General features: G+C 39.3%; 4 protein-coding genes across 17 annotated transcripts in view; 2 read left to right on the top strand and 2 right to left on the bottom strand.

Annotated features, from left to right (window-relative positions):
• Positions 1–10,374, bottom strand: part of wake (ankyrin repeat and fibronectin type III domain containing protein wide awake) — a 212,862-nt gene extending 202,488 nt beyond the window's left edge. For 3 of the 8 annotated variants that reach the window (XM_076373962.1, XM_076373968.1, XM_076373969.1), the window contains exons 1-4: positions 10,330–10,364; positions 9,744–9,858; positions 9,517–9,638; positions 8,220–8,365 (exon numbers count right to left, since the gene is read on the bottom strand). In XM_076373962.1, the coding sequence (XP_076230077.1) occupies positions 8,220–8,297 (78 nt within the window). In that variant the 5' untranslated portion in view covers positions 8,298–8,365; positions 9,517–9,638; positions 9,744–9,858; positions 10,330–10,364. Of the gene's footprint in view, positions 1–4,624; positions 4,950–8,219; positions 8,366–9,516; positions 9,639–9,743; positions 9,859–10,220 lie in introns of those variants that run through there. The other 5 variants (XM_076373963.1, XM_076373964.1, XM_076373965.1 and 2 more) reach the window with 5 other exon arrangements.
• Positions 10,375–10,511: 137 nt separating this feature from the next.
• Positions 10,512–11,711, top strand: maf-S (MAF bZIP transcription factor K). The gene is made up of 2 exons (XM_031977043.2): positions 10,512–10,810; positions 11,061–11,711. The coding sequence occupies exons 1-2, from the start codon at positions 10,784–10,786 to the stop codon at positions 11,424–11,426; spliced, it is 393 nt and encodes a 130-aa protein (XP_031832903.1). The 5' UTR covers positions 10,512–10,783; the 3' UTR covers positions 11,427–11,711.
• An 87-nt stretch (positions 11,712–11,798) lies between these two features.
• On the bottom strand, positions 11,799–13,089 carry Mt2 (tRNA (cytosine(38)-C(5))-methyltransferase). The gene is made up of 2 exons (XM_031977041.2): positions 12,937–13,089; positions 11,799–12,820 (listed from the first exon to the last, which is right to left on the bottom strand). Exons 1-2 carry the CDS (start codon positions 12,989–12,991, stop codon positions 11,799–11,801), a joined length of 1,077 nt encoding a protein of 358 aa, XP_031832901.2. The 5' UTR covers positions 12,992–13,089.
• A 107-nt stretch (positions 13,090–13,196) lies between these two features.
• On the top strand, positions 13,197–17,937 carry ema (C-type lectin domain containing ema). 7 transcript variants are annotated; one of them, XM_076373972.1, is made up of 15 exons: positions 13,197–13,366; positions 13,581–13,727; positions 13,790–13,918; positions 14,015–14,148; positions 14,225–14,382; positions 14,622–14,851; positions 14,947–15,139; positions 15,206–15,805; positions 15,877–15,997; positions 16,074–16,228; positions 16,304–16,465; positions 16,532–16,694; positions 16,758–17,061; positions 17,123–17,256; positions 17,342–17,937. In XM_076373972.1, the coding sequence occupies exons 2-15, from the start codon at positions 13,654–13,656 to the stop codon at positions 17,785–17,787; spliced, it is 3,003 nt and encodes a 1,000-aa protein (XP_076230087.1). In that variant the 5' UTR covers positions 13,197–13,366; positions 13,581–13,653; the 3' UTR covers positions 17,788–17,937. The 7 variants fall into 7 exon arrangements, with proteins under 7 accessions (XP_076230087.1, XP_076230089.1, XP_031832894.1 ...); XM_076373974.1 differs by having other exon boundaries at positions 13,205–13,366; positions 13,523–13,727; positions 14,225–14,373; XM_031977034.2 differs by having other exon boundaries at positions 13,205–13,366; positions 13,523–13,727; positions 16,556–16,694.
• Positions 17,938–18,035: the final 98 nt, after the last annotated feature.

Here is an 18,035-nt window from a genome sequence, read left to right as displayed (position 1 = left end):
ATACGAATAGTCGCATACAAAAATAAAAAAGCACTTATCTCGCAATACTCTAACGAGTGGCAATTTATTTATAAAAATCGAATATTGGAATTTCAGGGTTTCGTCCACTGTGCGCCGTGTTACGCGAACATGAAGTACAGGTTCAATCACAATTAAGAGGAAACACACGCGAGATGATAATGGTAGGAAGCTGGGAAAAATCCAACGACAAACTCGGACCGGTAATAGAAGAAACAATTAAACCTACGCGCGGCTCTCGGTCAGGTGGAACGTGTGTTCGCGGGGAATTTCATAATACGCCGGCGGAGGATGTAAATTCGTTCGGCTGTCGGGGGAGAGATCAGCCGCGGAGATAGGGAAATGGCTCGAATTACAAGCACGCTGTTCCATAGTCCGCGTCTTGCCCCCGATAACGACGTCGTTCCCCTCGAATGGCGATCATTACCCTCGATCGAATCGGCGATACCGTCGCGAATAAACGGCACGGTATTTAAATAAAATATATTTATCGCGTCCGGCGTATTGGATTGTAACGCAAATACGTCCGGGAATATTCAACGAGTCTTTTGTGCTATCAGTTTCAGGAAACGGGAGAACAACGTAGAACAAAACGAAACGAAATAGAATAAAATGTAACCAGACGTGTCTTTTCGTTTAACGCTGTTATACGCATCCGCGATGAATCGCAATTAAATTAAAGAACAGAAGCGCGTTCATAATTGCAATTCGACTTTATTCATATTAATAGTTTGGATAAACAGTTTCGTTACTGAATGTGTTTAAAGAACTTCCATTATACGTGGCGTATTTTATTCGACAATCCTATTGTCCTTTATTGTACCAATTCATGATATTTATTAGGATATTATAATGCGGACACTGCATTGCGAACTGTAACGATAAGAGTTTCGACCAACGCAATACCGCCAGATGTGAACCGTGTGGGATTGCTTTCATTGTGATACCGCGAGAGACTGCAAACGCTCGATTGTAAATGTTCGAGAGAGCCGCGCTTCTATCTTAACTTTTTCGTGCATCGAGCACACGGAATTCGGGTCAGTTTAATCGCCCGCTCGAAACGCCAGGTAACCAAAGAATGCGTGTATAATTCTCGGAACACTTCGGCGTTACTGGCTGAAACGAATTTCGCGAGACAAATGAAACGGGATAACAAGCGAATAACGAGTTTGAAAGAGGGAGAGGAGAAGTACGATTGAAATTAACTGCGTTAACGAGGCAGTTGAAACGATTACGAGAGAAATCACGCGCGACGAGGGTATTAATCAGGTTTTTCTCCGTTGGACGTTGAATACGTCGGCGAAAGAAGAATGTATTCCGCTTCCTATTTCATAGGAATTTCCCAGGCCATTATCGGCCATTTTTATCCGCTACGTTTTTTCTCAGCATAAACGACCGAATAACGTTTATTCTTATCGCGTGGGCGTGTCACTCGATTGATTAATAATGACACGGAACTCCGGAGTTGCTCATTTTTTCGCCGGCCCTTCGCCGACATTCTTTAATCGCTCCCCCGAGTTTCGTTGTATGTAATGATAATAGTAGCAACTATAACTGGAGGCACGAATATCGTCGATTAATCAAACGATTCGGTTCGAACGATCTCCGACGCAAGTGGAATAGTCCCGTTGCGGTCAGACTTCATTGGGAGGTCTTCCGTTTGAAGGTACCTCGGTACTCGACGACAAGGTTACACGATACGTCGAAACGACGAGGAAAAAGCCCCAGGATTTTGCTGCCACTATTTATATCGATGACAGTCTTCTCAGTCGCGATATTCTGTTAACACTAGACGACTAAACATTCGTCTAAATAGTCTACCGACTTCCGTCTGCGAATTCGAATACAGCACGTTTTTAACGTCTACCTACGAGGATTTCTGCTGAAACCGGCGATGGTCGCGGAGAATGCAATCTTCCCGGGAGATCGATGGCGCGCGTCCTCGCCGAGGGCCCGGGTATCCGGCGAAAAACGTCGACAAAGGGCGGAATTAAAGATATTTGCGCAATTACCGGGAAGATACGGCTGACGGATTGAAAGGGAGCCGAGCAGGGGCAGGCTGGAGAACGCAAGGGAAGGGAAAGGAGCGACGTGAGTCAGCGTGAAGCTTAAACGAAACCGATAAGAGTCGTTGTCGGAGCGATTCTCTTGAAAGGAATGCATTAAAAAGATCTCGGCGAACGAGGGCCGACGGGGATCTCGAATGAAAATGCATTCGATTACCCGGCTGGAAGACTGGCTCGAGTACCAACTATCGAATATCTGTTACCCGCCCGGGGTTCCGTCGATACAGCGGTGGAAAAGATAAATAAAGCAATGAAAACGAAGATGAAGATGAATATTCTTGAATAATATTCAATGAATAACAATCTAATATAACTATCGAATGTCCGTTATCTGTTCGGGTGAACGTCGATACAGCGATGGAAAAGATAAACCGACGAAGACGAAGATGAAGATGAATATTCTTGAATAATATTCAACGAGTAACAATCTAATGCAACTATCGAATGTCCGTTACCTGTTCGGGTTAACGTCGACACAGTGGTGGAGAAGACGAAGATGAAGATGAATATTGTTGAATAATATTCAAGGAATAAGAGTCTGAATTATTACTAATAATGCGTCAGCTAGTAAGCAAAAATGAATTGTTATGTACGAGGAACGCTGACTTTAGTCGAAATAGTAGAATAGACCAAACGCCATCGGCCAGTAACTGTTTACATCTAAAAGCCTGGGAAATAGACTGAACAGGTCTTTTCCTCTTAAGTGGGCAACAGATTTCTGCCGCGCCCTTACAGGTTTTCCTTTCACTTAGAGTACGAGCTCCGAAACGATGCGACGTCCTTCCGCGCCAAGAAGTAGAGCAGAGTTACCAAAAGAATCCACAATGTTCACGAATCATTTCAGCCCATTTCCGATACGATCTGTTCTGTATCTATCCACTATTTCGTCTGTCTCTATCACGAACAGATCGGTTATTACGAGAAATGAAAAGTGCTGAGAGCCAAATTGATAAAATGACATGGTACCCGAAAAATGGCGGGTTCGATCGAAACGATCGCCGTCGCGCTGGCTTTCGAACGGAAAGAATGGAATCGGAGAAATACGAGGAGATAAAGAGGAGAAGGTCGCGCTGGATAAATCTTGAAAAATGGCCGCTACCGTGGAGATACTCTGAGTGGCTACATCGGAGAACGAGAGACACCGCCGTCGTTTGACAAGTCGACGGGCCCAGCCCCGGAAAGACGGAGAAAAAAAACAGAAAGGAAACGGAAAAGCCAGAAGGCTCCGAGGCTGATCCTGATTTATCGTCCCGCGACGCCGATCGAAGGCGTCCGTCGGCTCATTTTTAATATGGCGGGGAGAACGACTGAATAATTCATGGAAACCGTTCGCTCGGACGTCGGTGTGTAACGCAATTTCGCGGAGACGCGTCGGAACCGATGAAAGTTTACCCGGAAATGAATGAAATTTCAATTAAAACCAGTCTTCAACGGAAAAACTGTTCCTGTGGGATCGGAAGATCAAAGCATACAAACACTTTCGAAGATCTCGAGCTTCTGAATGTTAATTGGCACGAAAAACTTGTCGCAATTAACAGTGAAACAATGGAACAGTCAGATATTCGTTACTAACTGCATACATTTCTAATCATTCCGGATATTTAATACTCTAAGGACACACTGATTGCGAAATAAGAGAATTAAAGGCAGCACGGTGGTTCTAGCGTTAAAATCGCTGACACCGATAAAAATCCCAACGACACGATCTTCGTGGAAAGCGAGAGTTCTTTTCCGCTCGTTATCGGTAGATTTTCATCGATACGATCTCCCCTTCCGCGGCGCGCTCGCGAGAGGGTGGACTGACAAGAAAATCTACCAGGAAATCCAGGGCTTCATAAACCGCGGAAACGCCGGCTGAAGAGCCGAAGGACTTCCTCGTCGATGAGCAGTGGATAAACAAGGACTTAGAGTGTCAAAGACGAGTCGCTAGCGATCTTCGTGAAGCGGGGTAAATAAAGAATACTCTCCATCGCCGCGCGGTGCGTCGGAAGAACGACTGCCTCGAATGGACGATCTTTTGAGAAAAGAGGATAAGATGATCAGCTAATCATGGATGAAACTCTATCGAACATATGCTACTCTCTGCAACGAAGGATTCACGGTGCATTCGACGAAGCTTGAACTCGAAGATCATCGACGAGACATTCGCGACGCCCTAAGGCGCTCAGAGGATTTCAATCGGTAGAATCATTCGTTCTACAATCCAAAAAGGAACAGCGCCTAGCCAGGTGCAAGGAGAAGCTACCAAGAAGAATCCTATTCGATGGTACCTTCCGAAGAGTACCAAAGCGAAACGATAATGGAGCATTCTCGAGCGCCCATCTTGCTTATAATCCGATGCATGTAGGTACCGCGGTATCGACGATTCCGATCGACAGGACGGAGAAGAAACGGTACGGAATTAGAGCAACGACTCGAAGAGAAGTTCGTCCCAGTCCACGCATCCTCGATCGCTCGACGATCCCCGGGACTCGTAACTTCGTAGGGCCCAAGCATGGATTTCTCGCGGGGTTCTCGCCGCGGCCGGTTTCGATACAGACCATCAGTGTCGTCCGCGTGACAGACAGCAGCTGGTGTGCATTTTCCTTGGGCTCGGCGCGCGGTAAAACTGTCCTCCGCTCCTCGGTCCCACGGAGAGATCGCGGTCGATCGCGGAACAGGATCCGAGAGATCGGTGCGAACGGTCGACGGTGTACCGCGCGTATTCTTTACCGTTTTCGCCGCGATACGATCGGTGTCTCGCGGGTTTTTGCGCCCCTTTCCGGCTGGACAGGGGATGGTGTCGCGTGTCAATGGAGAAAAAAAACGTCGTCTCCGTGCACGGCGGCACACGCGTGTTCTACGATGCGCGCGTCGCGATGCTCGGCCACCGACTGTCAGCTGCGTCGCGACGGGACGTCGGCGCGACGGCCGAACGCCGCCGAGGACGTCCGAGGGCGGCGAAACGACGCCCGGCGTCGACCAGGAGGAACGCGAGAAACGAGACCGGCCGACCAGCCAGCGGACGCGGCTTCGCCCGCGAATTAGGCTAAAGATTTCGATTCGTTTGATTGAACGTGCTCGGAGAGCTCTGCGTGTTACGATTGGGCCGCGGGCCTTTGCGTAGATTCAAGTTTTTAAGAGGGAATGGAGTGGAGTTGTACTTTGGACGAAGCTGGACTAATGATTTCGAGAATCGTGATTCTCTGCGGGGCTGCGATGGAGCTACTTTAGTGTGGAATGGAGACTTGTCAATGCGATTGCGTTGAAGATCTTATTGAATGATGGATATAGGTAGAGTGTAATATTGACAATTTTGATTGAAGGACTCGTGAAGAATAGTGAGCGGGTATATACAATAATCTGAAGAGGATAGCTAGATAGATAGATAGGTAAATTGATGGATAGGTAGATAGATAGATAAGTAGATTCGTAGTTAGCTGGATACATAGCTAGATAAGTATATTGGTAGCCAGCTAGACAGATAGCTGTGTAGATAGATAGATGATACCACTAGATATATCCCAGAGACACTCGAAAAAGGTGAGTCAGTGAAAAGGGATTCCTGAGGAATCAAGTTTGCTAGAGTCTGAGAGAGCAGCCACGGCCGAAAGACAAATTGAAAGATCGCAAGATAGCGGCGGGGGTGGGTCGCGTTCGCTAATGAAGCCAGCTATGAATAAGCTGAGTTGCGAGCTCACGGTGGCGTGGCTTTAATTTAGATCACAATCGAACAATAGCTCGGATTATGTATTCATTATCTCGCGGAGACAGATTTATTCAGCTCCGCATCGTTATCGGCCCGTCCGGGCCGGGTCGAATGCGTCCCCGTAAAAATCAACGGGTTTCCACCGATGATCAGGGCTCGCCAGTGACGCGGCAATGTATCAAATCGGACTGTGCGTCGCGTCCGGTGGAACCGCTGAAATAGCTTATCTAGTCGGCCGGATCCCATTGCATCGGGTCGCGTTTGATGTCCGCTGCAAACACTAGCTTACAGGGATAGGTGTTACAGTTATGCCAATAGCGGATCGCGATTGCGATTAGACTCGAGGTTAAACCACATGAACTTCCAGCGAAACTGAGAGCCTGACACCTACAAACTGTCCTCCAAAAGAATCCAAATGGAAAAGTATCCTCGGAGAACTGAAGCCTCTGAACTCGATGAAATTGTCTCTCAATGATCCCATCTCCTTTCTTCGAACCAATCACGAAGACCGCTGAATTCGTTGAAGTCCGGGACCAGTTCCACTTTTAGCGTTCCTTCTTCTACGTGGCATCTGATAAATACACCTTGTATTACTTCACGAGAATTATGTCGCAGCGAAGACTGATCTTCACAAAGAATACACGCTCCGAGGCATCACGCCACTCTCTGACGTTGGATCCGCCCATTTCTCTTCGCGGATCCTTCGTTCCGTTAGCCTGGCATTATTCCCAATATTCCGAGAAAATCGGATCCCCCGTGAGACCCGATAATGAGAGCACTTCACCGGCAACGGATCAATCGTCGCGGTCGCCGAACGATTTGAAAAACGAGCGCGGAATACCTGGACAGCGATTTCAACCGCATTGCGGCAGATCGACAGATTATGTCGCGCGGCGGAATCCGAAACATCGAACACCCGGATTTCGGCCGAACGAAAGGGGACACGCCGCCGTCGTTATTCCGTGCCACGAGCGGCAATTAGGGATCGCAGTTCCTAAGTCGAATCGGTGGTAATTAAGACGCGCGTTCTTCGAGAAGCGACTTCACGCGACTGCAGAATTGTTCGGACGGGAACGTTTAAGCGGTCGGACGCGTCGCGCCGATATCTCAGCTTCAATTATCGCCGACTCGGAGATTCGGAACTGGGAATGAGCTAATTAAGAACGATGGGACAGGCAATCGCGTCGATTCGCGCGGGTCTCGCGATCGTTTCGTTCTAAGGGGCCAACCGGTGCTGTTCTCGCTTCGAATCGGACGGTAAATAAATTATCGCTGCCACCAATTAGTCGACTATTAACCAACGACGCGGGACGATACGCGCGAAGAGTTACAGTCGCGGTGAAATGCGACCGAACGAATTTCAGAATTAAATTCGAATCGGTTCGGTTTCACCTCCAATCAACGGGTGCGAAGGCAAATTACTGCGGTCGTGTAACTCCGGCCAGCGAGTGACTAACCATAAAATTGGAAGAAGGTACGCGCAATTATCAAACGCATCAGTGAAATAGGTACATTTACACGAAATTGGGAAACACATTGCAAATGTTCATCGCTCGGAACAGTATACGCAGTGGTGTTAATGTCCATAAAGTTTCGGAGGTAATAACGCGAAACGCAAAGTAGCTTTGTATATCGAATCATTTCGTTTCTGGTTAAAATGTGCTTTGTATGTACATAGCGATTGTTTCACTACGAACTTTTATGCAAACCGAAAATTTATTTAAATTCACGTAATCTCTATTTGTAGGAATCCTAATAACTTGAAAACAAAGCACAGTGGCTCGTAGCTAAAATTAATGCTGCTCCAGAAAATGTTTAGCCTTTGTTCGAAAATGTTTGTATCTTCTTCATAAAGTGAGGAATGGCTGTTGACATTAAGTTTAAGGATTATATATTGTACAAGTATAAAGAAAGAATTAAAGAAAGACTCATTATATTAACCCCTTGGCGTACTATTTACTTTCGCCACTAAGCTCATGTACCATTTTACCATCTACAATTTGGAAGAAATGCAACAGAACTGTCCATTCTACTTCAAGTGGAAATTTTATTTGAAGATAATACAATGATAATAGCAAAATAGTTGTTTGCTTTTCATCCGTGGGTAATGAATAACATCGATTGTTGTTAAATTAGTCTAAAAATCATCGCGAGTCATTGTACGGCAAGGGGTTAAATATTATTGATAATGTCAAGTGGAAATTGGGGGTGCTGCAGTTTCACAGTGCCTATACGCGAGCCGCCACTCACACAAAGCAGCAGCATTATTAAATTTGCATACATTCGCATTTGTTGGAAACGCATAAAATCCGCAGTGTAATTGTTACAGATTTTTCCACTGCTCCACATACACCGCGGAGAACAGACACACGATACTCCCATTGTTTCCAACAATGCACGCTCCATTTAGTCCTCCTTAAGTCATATTCTTCGCCATGGTTACTCACCTGTATTCTCGTTCGGACGCCACCCCCCTCCACCCTCCGCGGCCGCGATAATACCTCTCCCGGTCTCCATGCAATCATCCTCCTCCGTTCCCGCCATTTTCCCGGCTACTGAATTACCTCTAGGAGATAATGGCCGTTCCTGGAATCTAGAACGGAAAAACAAGATGGTAAACATTAATGTGACACCGACACCTTTTCTCCAGCGAACAAGGGACAATCAAGAAACTTGCTTTCCACGAACGAGAGAATGGAATATTTAATGCTGACACATTCCTAACGGTCTCTAGCCTAAATTGAAGTGATTTCGTAATTATAAATCAATCGTATAACGTAAGAGACACGAAGTTAATTCGAATTAACACTAGGTTTACATTTAATGTACAATTTATTCTATTGGTCTTAAGACAATCGACGTTCGTTCATTTATATTTTGGGAATTAGTGATTAAAATACACATTTGTACTATTGCATCAATCAAAATCGTCGCAGATATTTACTAAATAATGTTTATAAAATTAATATGCGTCACATTGATTTCCGTAAACTTAGTGTTAATGTAAAAGTGAAATTCTTTAAATGTTTTCCGTTTCTAAATTAACTGTAGTACATACAACAGTAATTATCGTTAATTGATTGTAGACACTAATTAAACGTACAGATGAATACCGTGGATTGCTCGATTACCCCAAAAATTTCATTTTCCATGAAAGTAAACGAATAGTATCGAGAAAAGGAATATGAATTTATAAATGCACGTTAGCTGATTTTGTTTACAGCGGATTAATCCCGTTGCAAACTGAGCGAATTAAATATTGGTATTGCTGTGAAGAAATACCACTGGAAATCGCGTGAAGAATCAAACGTGAAACGCCCTGTATATGAGACTGCATTACTTCGCGAATAAATGATTATTTCGGACGACCGAAATGGAAGGCAAACAACGCTCATATTAGTACAGAAACATTTTCCCGCTCGCACGCGACGAATCGCTTTTACTCGCAAAGCTTTCAGTCCCATTCCCGGAATACGCATCTGTGCCAGTGATTTCTTTGTTTATTTTTAATTATAAAATGTGGCAACCGCTCAGTACGACCGGCTGCGTTTGCTCAACGAAAACGCGCAGGCTGTTTGTCAGCATGGGAATCCATACAAACCGTCCACGAAACGATAAACGAATGTTCTTCATTCCGAAATAATGTGTTTAACCGTATTCGGTTGAAAATTATTGAAAATATACGAGCCGGTTGACTCTTTAGCAGTCTTGACCATTTTAAACGATTAAAAACATGAAAACTACCTGAAAACAGTGATAATGTAGTTGCGCAGGAAACGTTGGGAACCAATCACACGCCATCTTGGATCTTTCGAAATTTGAATCAGAAGTGGACTTGGAAAAACGCGCCAATGCTTCAATCGGGACTGGAAGATACCAACATTATTTTGCACTGATTTCTTTGTTTCCTTAGACATGATTCGTTGAATTTATTTGCTTAAACGAAGTAAAGGTATTCAAAATATATATACCACGTTTTTTTATATCGATAAACCTCGATGAATTAATAAAATACACAAATTATTTCACAGAAACACTTCCGACGCGAACTCGATGAAATACGTTGGAACAGTACTGCCACGCCACCTGGATTATTTGAAAACTGTGAGTACTACATAAATATTAATACTAACTATTTTAATAAACTGTGGTACGATTACTTCGAAAGGCTATTATTATAATGGTAACACAGTATTGTTAATAATGAAGTATTATATTAATCATTACAGAAAACTGTTTATGAAAAGAAAAACATTACATTTGATCAACATGTGTAATTTGAAGAAGCAACGTTCGAATGATGGGTAAAGTTTTGGCGCCAACGCCATTGCACAAGGAATATGTAAATATAATTGATTTGTATACTGAATTATATTCTAACATTTATATTTGAGAAGTAAAAGAAGAATAGTAATTAATATCTATGAAAATGAGTCAAATTAACAAACCACTTTTAATGAGAGAAGACAAGATTCACAGTGGAAACGCAGTTATAATGGAGAAAGAATTTCCTGACAGGTGTTAGTTAAGTCACGACGAACAAAAGATGCGCCTTACTTTTGCGTTCAACTCGAGAAATCCGCCATTCTTATACTCTATTTTATCTGCTTGTCCAGAGAAGATTGTGACGAAATAACCAACAAGAAATGTCAGAACTTCGTAGCCATCTATTGACACATATCCAAATTAAAATGAAAATGTTCCTCCTTGATAATTTGCAGTAGGTACTCATGATTGAAATGTTTAATTAAATGCATCATTCACAACTGAATATAATAAAGAGATATTAATCGAATCTCAAGCACACATTCAATAATTAAATGAACTTATGTAGAAAACAGTTTATGTTTTTAGGAAAGTATTTATTGTGAGACGAACGGCAAATTGACCTGCATGAGAGTGTACAATGACTAAGCAAATTTTTCCTGAAAGCGTAAAAGGTAGAAGAAAATCGAAGCCTCGGTGGCTACTCGACGTTGGAACTTGAAAAATTGTGTGGAGGTGGATACGTATGGATGGAAAACGATCTATAAAAATGGTAAGTTACATCGCCTACGCACATGGTATCGTCTCCTATGTTTTTTTCATATGCTGTATATCTTTGAGAATACGCAATTATACCACGCATAAAATTACACTATCGATTGTAATTTATCAGTATTCTTTATCATTATTTACAAACATAATTTTCTACACATTTCTCTATCATAGTAAAATGTTCTCTGAAAATGACACTTGTATGTTATTCTAACCAAGTAGATAAGCACAACTTCATTTTATTTGTATAGGATCCTTTGTCACCTGGCCCCTGTTTAGATATTAGTGATGATGAGCTGGTAACTATATCAGTAAGAGATCTAAATAGGCAACTTAAATTACGCGGTCTATCAAGAGAAGAAATAGTACGTATGAAACAACGTAGACGCACATTAAAAAACAGAGGATATGCAGCCAGCTGCAGAATAAAGAGGATCGAACAGAAGGATGAGTTGGAATCAGAAAAAACACAAGAATATCGGGATATGGAAGCTATGCAGGAAGACAACAATCGTATGAGAGAAGAAATAGAATCTTGGCACTCAAAGTATCTAGCATTAAAAAAATTTGCAGCAGAAAAGAAGATTCATATTCCACCAGAATTAGAGACTATTTAAAATTGAATAATGTTCCTTGTACTGGAAGGTAATAAAATTATTGGATTTCACATAGTCCTGCACAAAAGTTGCATAATGTAAAGGAATTACATTGTTATGTCTAAATGCTGGTTATGTGAAAAAGATTATAGTGCACTTAAATATTGTGCACATAATAGATTAGATGTAAAATGACAAGATGAAGAAGCTACGATTACTAATATACAATATGATATGCTACTTATATGTGAATAATTTTTACTTGTATTAAAAGTTGAATGTTTTTACATAAACTATTTCACTATATTTGTTATTTCCTTACAAGCCTTTTCATTAAATACGGATCTTGTTTAATAAAAAAGTATTGTATTTTTTTCTGAAGATTTATACAATTTAATTTTCATTATATAATAAAAATATTAGTCTGCCAACTACATGTACATTAATTGAGTTACCCAACAGTCTATACTTTTGTTTGTCTGTTGTGTGCTTTGGAAATGTAAAGTTTTCTGGAAAGCACATTAATCTGCAAACTTCTCTAGGTGTAAAATATCTTAGCTTTAATTTTCCTAAGATTTCTACCACTTCTACTGATTCATGAGTGTATTCACTTGCTGCTGAATATGCTTCTTTAATTATGTTTTCTGAATAGGGACAATACACAGATCCTGTACCTTCTGTGTAATGACCATATGCTTTTGTGAAACAACAAGAACCACGACTTTCTGATGTCCTTACATCTAATACCCAAGCTCTCTTTTGTAGTAATTTGTTTGGTATTAGATATTGGGTTTCTTCAACATTTTCCAAAATCTTATCTAATGTATAACATCTTTTTTCCATACTAATTTCCATACCTGGTGTGCAACTTGTTTCTGCTAAAAAATTATGCTTACTCTTTGGTAAAGCTATTAAAACATCATCTGGCAAATTGAAATTTAATGCAGTGTGGTCAAAACAAAATTTGAGATTCTTTTTCTTAGCCAACAGATAATATCTGTATCTGGTATTCGGGATACCAAACTGACATGGACTTAAAATCAATTCTCTATAATTAAATCCACAATTATTAATGCATTTTAATACCTCATTTCTCATTTCAGATTTTTCAAAGCCTTTTACATTTTCAAGTAAAATATATTTTAACAATTTTATTTGAGGTATGAGTTCTAGAACATAAAATAATGAAGAAGATCTATTGTCCAATACATCTTTTTGAAGGCCTACCCTTGTGTATGGTTGACAAGGAGGGCTCATAAATATAGTGTCTATATGTAAGTCATTTATTTCTTGTGCAGAAATTGATTGAACATTGCGATTCATAAGACAAACATTTGGAAAATTGTGTTTATAAACATCATTTGCAACAGTATTTATATCCACTGCTGCAACACAATTCCCATGGACGCCACTTTCTGAAAACATAATTAGCTACTATATTTTTTGTAATTAATAGATAAAACATGTTGAGTAATGTAGGTTAAGTTTTCCTAAACAATGTATTTTAACATCTAATATCAAAATATATCACCTTGAAATGCATAATGCATTCCTCCGATACCGCTATATAATTCCAACACTCTCATAATTAATGATTCATTTGTAACTTCTTAATTATAGATACTAACATGTATCTTGTTAATTGTCAATAAACTAATCTTCTTTAATATTGGTGTGTTTTTTACACCTTTCTTGATGTTGTTTCATGTGCGTAAATAAAATTTAAATAAATTGTAATTTATGGAAACGAAAACTCCTTTGTTTTGTAATTAACAGACTTTTGTGAACAAAATTATTATAAATAATGGCAGCAAATGACAAAGAAGTAACCTAACATGTGATTCCATAGTCCGTTCAGTAATGGAGGGTAGGCTACGTTTTGCGTCGCACAAAATTTTACGTGTGTGATCTATGTTACTTTGAAACTCTATACATGGTGCAATAAAAAGATGTATAAAAAAGTAAGTGTGAATTTGTGAGCAATGTGATAATTAATTATTAGAGTAACGATAAGAATGAACAGTACAAAAACAAAAAATCTAACCTAAACAATGTGTCGATTTCTATTAGTATTTTGACAATTGCTTCAACGTTTACAAAAATTTTCATATGTACAGATTCGTATAGAGAATCTCCTATAATCTAGGTTGTCTTATTAAATGTTGATGCCCTTAGCGGTAAAAGAAACCAAAACCGAAATATGAGATTAACCCAAGGCACCACCCAAATGCGATCGCAATATTAAAACATGTTTCGAAGTCGAAGTTGGTTTGGAGGAGGGCTCTGGAAGCCCAAAAATCCTCATTCTTTGGAGCACCTTAAGTACGTATACACATTACAATATATTTACCTTTTACATTACTTTATTGTTGTGTTGTACATAGGTATTTGTACAATGTCTTATCAAAAAATCAGACAGTGTCTGAGAACAATAGAGGTTTATTGGTAGAGACTCTTCGTTCCATAGCTGAAATTTTAATATGGGGTGATCAAAATGATAGCAGTGTATTTGAGTAAGTATAATAGTAATTATATTAATATATACATATATATTCATTATATAACAATTTCCCTCTGCTACAACTAACAACTTTATTTTTTATTGCCAGTTTCTTTTTGGAAAAAAATATGCTTTCATTCTTCTTACGTATTATGAAACAAAAATGTGGAAGCTATGTATGTGTTCAACTGCTACAGACACTAAATATATTGTTTGAAAATATACGTAATGAGACTTCTTTATGTAAGTATTTAATAAAATCGTCTGTTACAAATTTCAAATATTCATTAACTACAGTATTTTCTGTTTCCTTTTTTAGATTACTTGCTCAGTAATAACCATGTAAACAGTATAATAGTGCACAAATTTGACTTCAGCGACGAAGAGGTGATGGCATACTACATAAGTTTTTTAAAGACCTTAAGCTTGAAGTTAAATGCCCACACCATTCATTTCTTTTATAACGAGGTAAACGAGGTACACGTGATAATCCTCAGTGTCTATTGTTTCACTGTAGCCAATCTCATGTCCATTGATTTCAGTAGTAGCAGCCTGAGATATATTTATTTAACTTGACATTAAAAGCTTTAAATGTGTGTATAGTTTAATTAGTTAACGTTATCTTTTTTTATCGTGATCATTAATTCATCTTCATTACTTAAATTGCACTAGACACACTTAAAAAAGGATATTGTTTAATTTAATGTTTTTATTAGCACACCAATGATTTTCCATTGTATACGGAGGCAATTAAATTCTTTAACCACTCAGAGGGTATGGTTCGTATAGCAGTAAGAACCTTAACTTTAAATGTATATCGTGTAGAAGATGCCTCCATGCTCGTTTTTATAAGAGATCGCACTGCAGCACCTTATTTCAGTAATCTTGTATGGTTCATTGGCAATCACATTATAGAGCTTGACACCTGTGTCAGAAATGATGCTGAGTAAGTGAAACAAAAGTTACTAATGAAATGTAAATAATTATTCTGAGAACAGATTTCCCTGTACAAATATATATGTATACACATATGTGTTTCAGTCATCAAAGTCAAAACAGATTATCGGATTTAGTAGCTGAGCATTTAGATCATTTACATTACTTAAATGACATTCTCTGTTTAAATATATCTGACTTGAATAAAGTTCTGTCAGAACACTTGCTTCATAAATTATTAGTTCCATTGTACGTTTATTCGCTTACAAAACATAAGACTCTTTTGTGCCAAAATCAGGTATGTGTTCATTTAATAATTATAAAATTGTCATGTTCAAAAATAATGTTCTTTTTCTATTAATAGGATGAGAGAAAACATGTAAGCGTTGTAGTAGCACTATTTCTACTTTCTCAAGTGTTTCTAATAGTTTCCCATGGTCCTCTTGTACATACCTTAGCAGCAGTAATATTACTGTCAGACTTAGAAACAATTCAAACAGGTGCAAGTAAAGTGCTTGAAATGTATGGTGATATTACATCTAACAAGCCAATTGCATTTTCACCACCAAAAGAAAGCTTAGAAAAGTCACTAGAAAATTTGAGTGAATCCTTAAGTATGTCAGATGACCTTTGCGAGGAAGAATATAATTTGGAAGAAAGAAAACTTGATAACACGGTCAACAGGAGGATATCAGAAGACACTTATCCTAGTACCTCATTTGATACTGCTTCAATAGGAGATACACCTGTAGTAATGAGTTCAGAACAACTAGATATTACCATTCCAAATGAAGATATAGAAGAAATGAAATATTTAAATGTAACTGATGAAGAAAAAGAACAAAGGCTGGCCCTATCGAATAAGCCATTTTTAGAAACTATTTTGAATTCCTTATTTTGCACAGAAAACGACTATGCTGCCTTGTTTGCGTTATGTTTGCTTTATGCTCTAGCTAACAATCAGGTAAGAGCAGTCTGAAAATACTATATATTAATAGATATGGTACAACCCTGTTAATGAAATAAATTCTTCAGGGCATTGATCGTAAAACTTTAGATCCAATTTTATCCAATTCACAAAACTCTACGACAAGTTTATATAATGAAATTTTAATGGATAGACTAATACATATTATAACATTAAGTTGTCAAACAAGTAAGTCCATTTCCAGAATATATTCTTTAATTCTCCAAACTGTAATTTACGTTTTCACGAATGGTATTTTTATCAGATGCGAAAGTGAGACTCGTCACACTGGAATTGGCAATTAAATTATTAACGCAATTAGTAATGTCGGATGGACAAACGGTGTTAAAAGATTCGCATTTGGCAGCAATCGAAGCGGCCAAAGAACAAAGTACTTCGTTATTAAAAAATTTTTATAAGGTGCGCTGTGAAAACTGAATTATTCAGTTAATGTATCGTACGTGAGTAAAGAAAGTACCTTCATAATGCTTTTAGAGTGAAGACATATTTCTAGACATGTTCGAGGATGAATACAGTGAAATTCAAAAACGACCCTTAAACGTTGAGTGGTTAATGATGGATAGTAACGTTTTATTACCACCAACGGGGACGCCGATGACGGGTATCGAATTTACCAAAAGATTACCGTGCGGTGAAGTAAGTGTAGCAAACAATATCAAAACAAGGTCTTAATAGAATGTAAGTCATTAAGTTTATTGATAGAAAATAAAATTAACGCTTGCACAGGTGGAGAGGGCACGCCGCGCTATAAGAGTATTTTTTTTAATAAGAGAACTATCTTTAACTCTCAGTATGGAAGCGGAAACGCAGTTGCCTCTCACTAACCCAGCCAACTGTGTTCAAGTGGACCATGTTCTTGATCTAAGTAAAAGTTATTTTATTTTGTCATGTATTTGACTAGTATGTAACTTTTGAACTTTTTCAATAGATAACAGTGACTTGATCGCATGTACGGTTGTGTGGAAAGACGGTCAAAAAATTCGACGTTTTCTAGTCATTCACGTTCTACAGTTAATCATTGTAGAACCAGACACTAGTAAACTAGGCTGGGGAGTGGCAAAATTAGTAGGATTTTTACAAGATATTGAAGTAGCAGGCGACAAAGATGATTCTAGGTGTCTACACTTGACGATTTACAAACCTTTGAGTAGTACTACCGGCAACCGTGTTCCTTTGTTATCGACAAAATTTATCTTTGACGATCACATTAGATGTATGGCCGCCAAGCAGAGGTATGTCGGTGCTTTGAAAATTATTTAACAATTCATATTATGAACTTCACTTTACTTGAAGGCTAACGAAAGGAAGGATAAAAGCACGGCAAAAAAAGATGAATCAGATTGCGAGATTGCTTGACATTCCAACAAGTATGCCCCATTCTTCAACACCACCACCAAATTATGCTTTACGTGGTCTACGGCATGAACGTAGGTTATATTACGGAATTAAACTCGAATTAAGATGTAATCAATTCATAAAATAAAGCTAATTTAATATATATATTAATGTTAGGTTTTGTAGGACGCGGACAAAGACAGAAGGAACCGCGACCAATGTTCGTAGTAAACAGAGTACCTGGATTCGCAGCACAAATGCGTAGAGAAAGTAATGCCACACCTTCTGCTGGATTTGCATCGTCTACTCCCAAACGTAGTGATAATAATTCAACCGAGAAAAGTCAGGAGAATGGTTTACGATCTCGAGATAATTCACCGAAAATGCCGAGGCCGCGGAGTGAAGAAATCCCTTTGGAAGACATGCGTATTCGGAAAGCAACTTTAACGTCTACTGGATTGAGCATATCACACGTGTGTCCAGAAAAGAAAGAAGGTCCAGTTTCTACTTGTTCAACCAATGGCGAACCCTCAACTGTGATCAGAAAACATTCTGAAGAGACATCGTTTACCTGCCCGAAAGAAGTGAAACCACGTAGAAAGGGTCAAGTGGAAACAGTATGATTGTGAGAATTAAATAAAAGAAAAACAAAACATAAAACACAGTTTCAATTAAACTTTTTTTCAAGAATTTAAGGAAGAAATGGAAATGTACATGGAATCTTAATTTAATGAAAGAAATCCTTGTTCTGTGTAATAAAAAGTTTTACTATAGATACTTTCTAAATAATAACATGAAGGAGTTCCCATATTTGATCGTTCATTTAATGGAACTCTTGGGGATAATGTTGTAAAAAAAGACAAGGTAATGT

This window comes from Nomia melanderi, chromosome 14, assembly GCF_051020985.1.
Source record: "Nomia melanderi isolate GNS246 chromosome 14, iyNomMela1, whole genome shotgun sequence".
Taxonomy (NCBI): Eukaryota; Metazoa; Arthropoda; class Insecta; order Hymenoptera; family Halictidae; genus Nomia; species Nomia melanderi.
The sequence above is the reverse complement of the archived record's forward strand: the minus strand, read 5'-3'. Positions and strand labels throughout refer to the sequence as shown.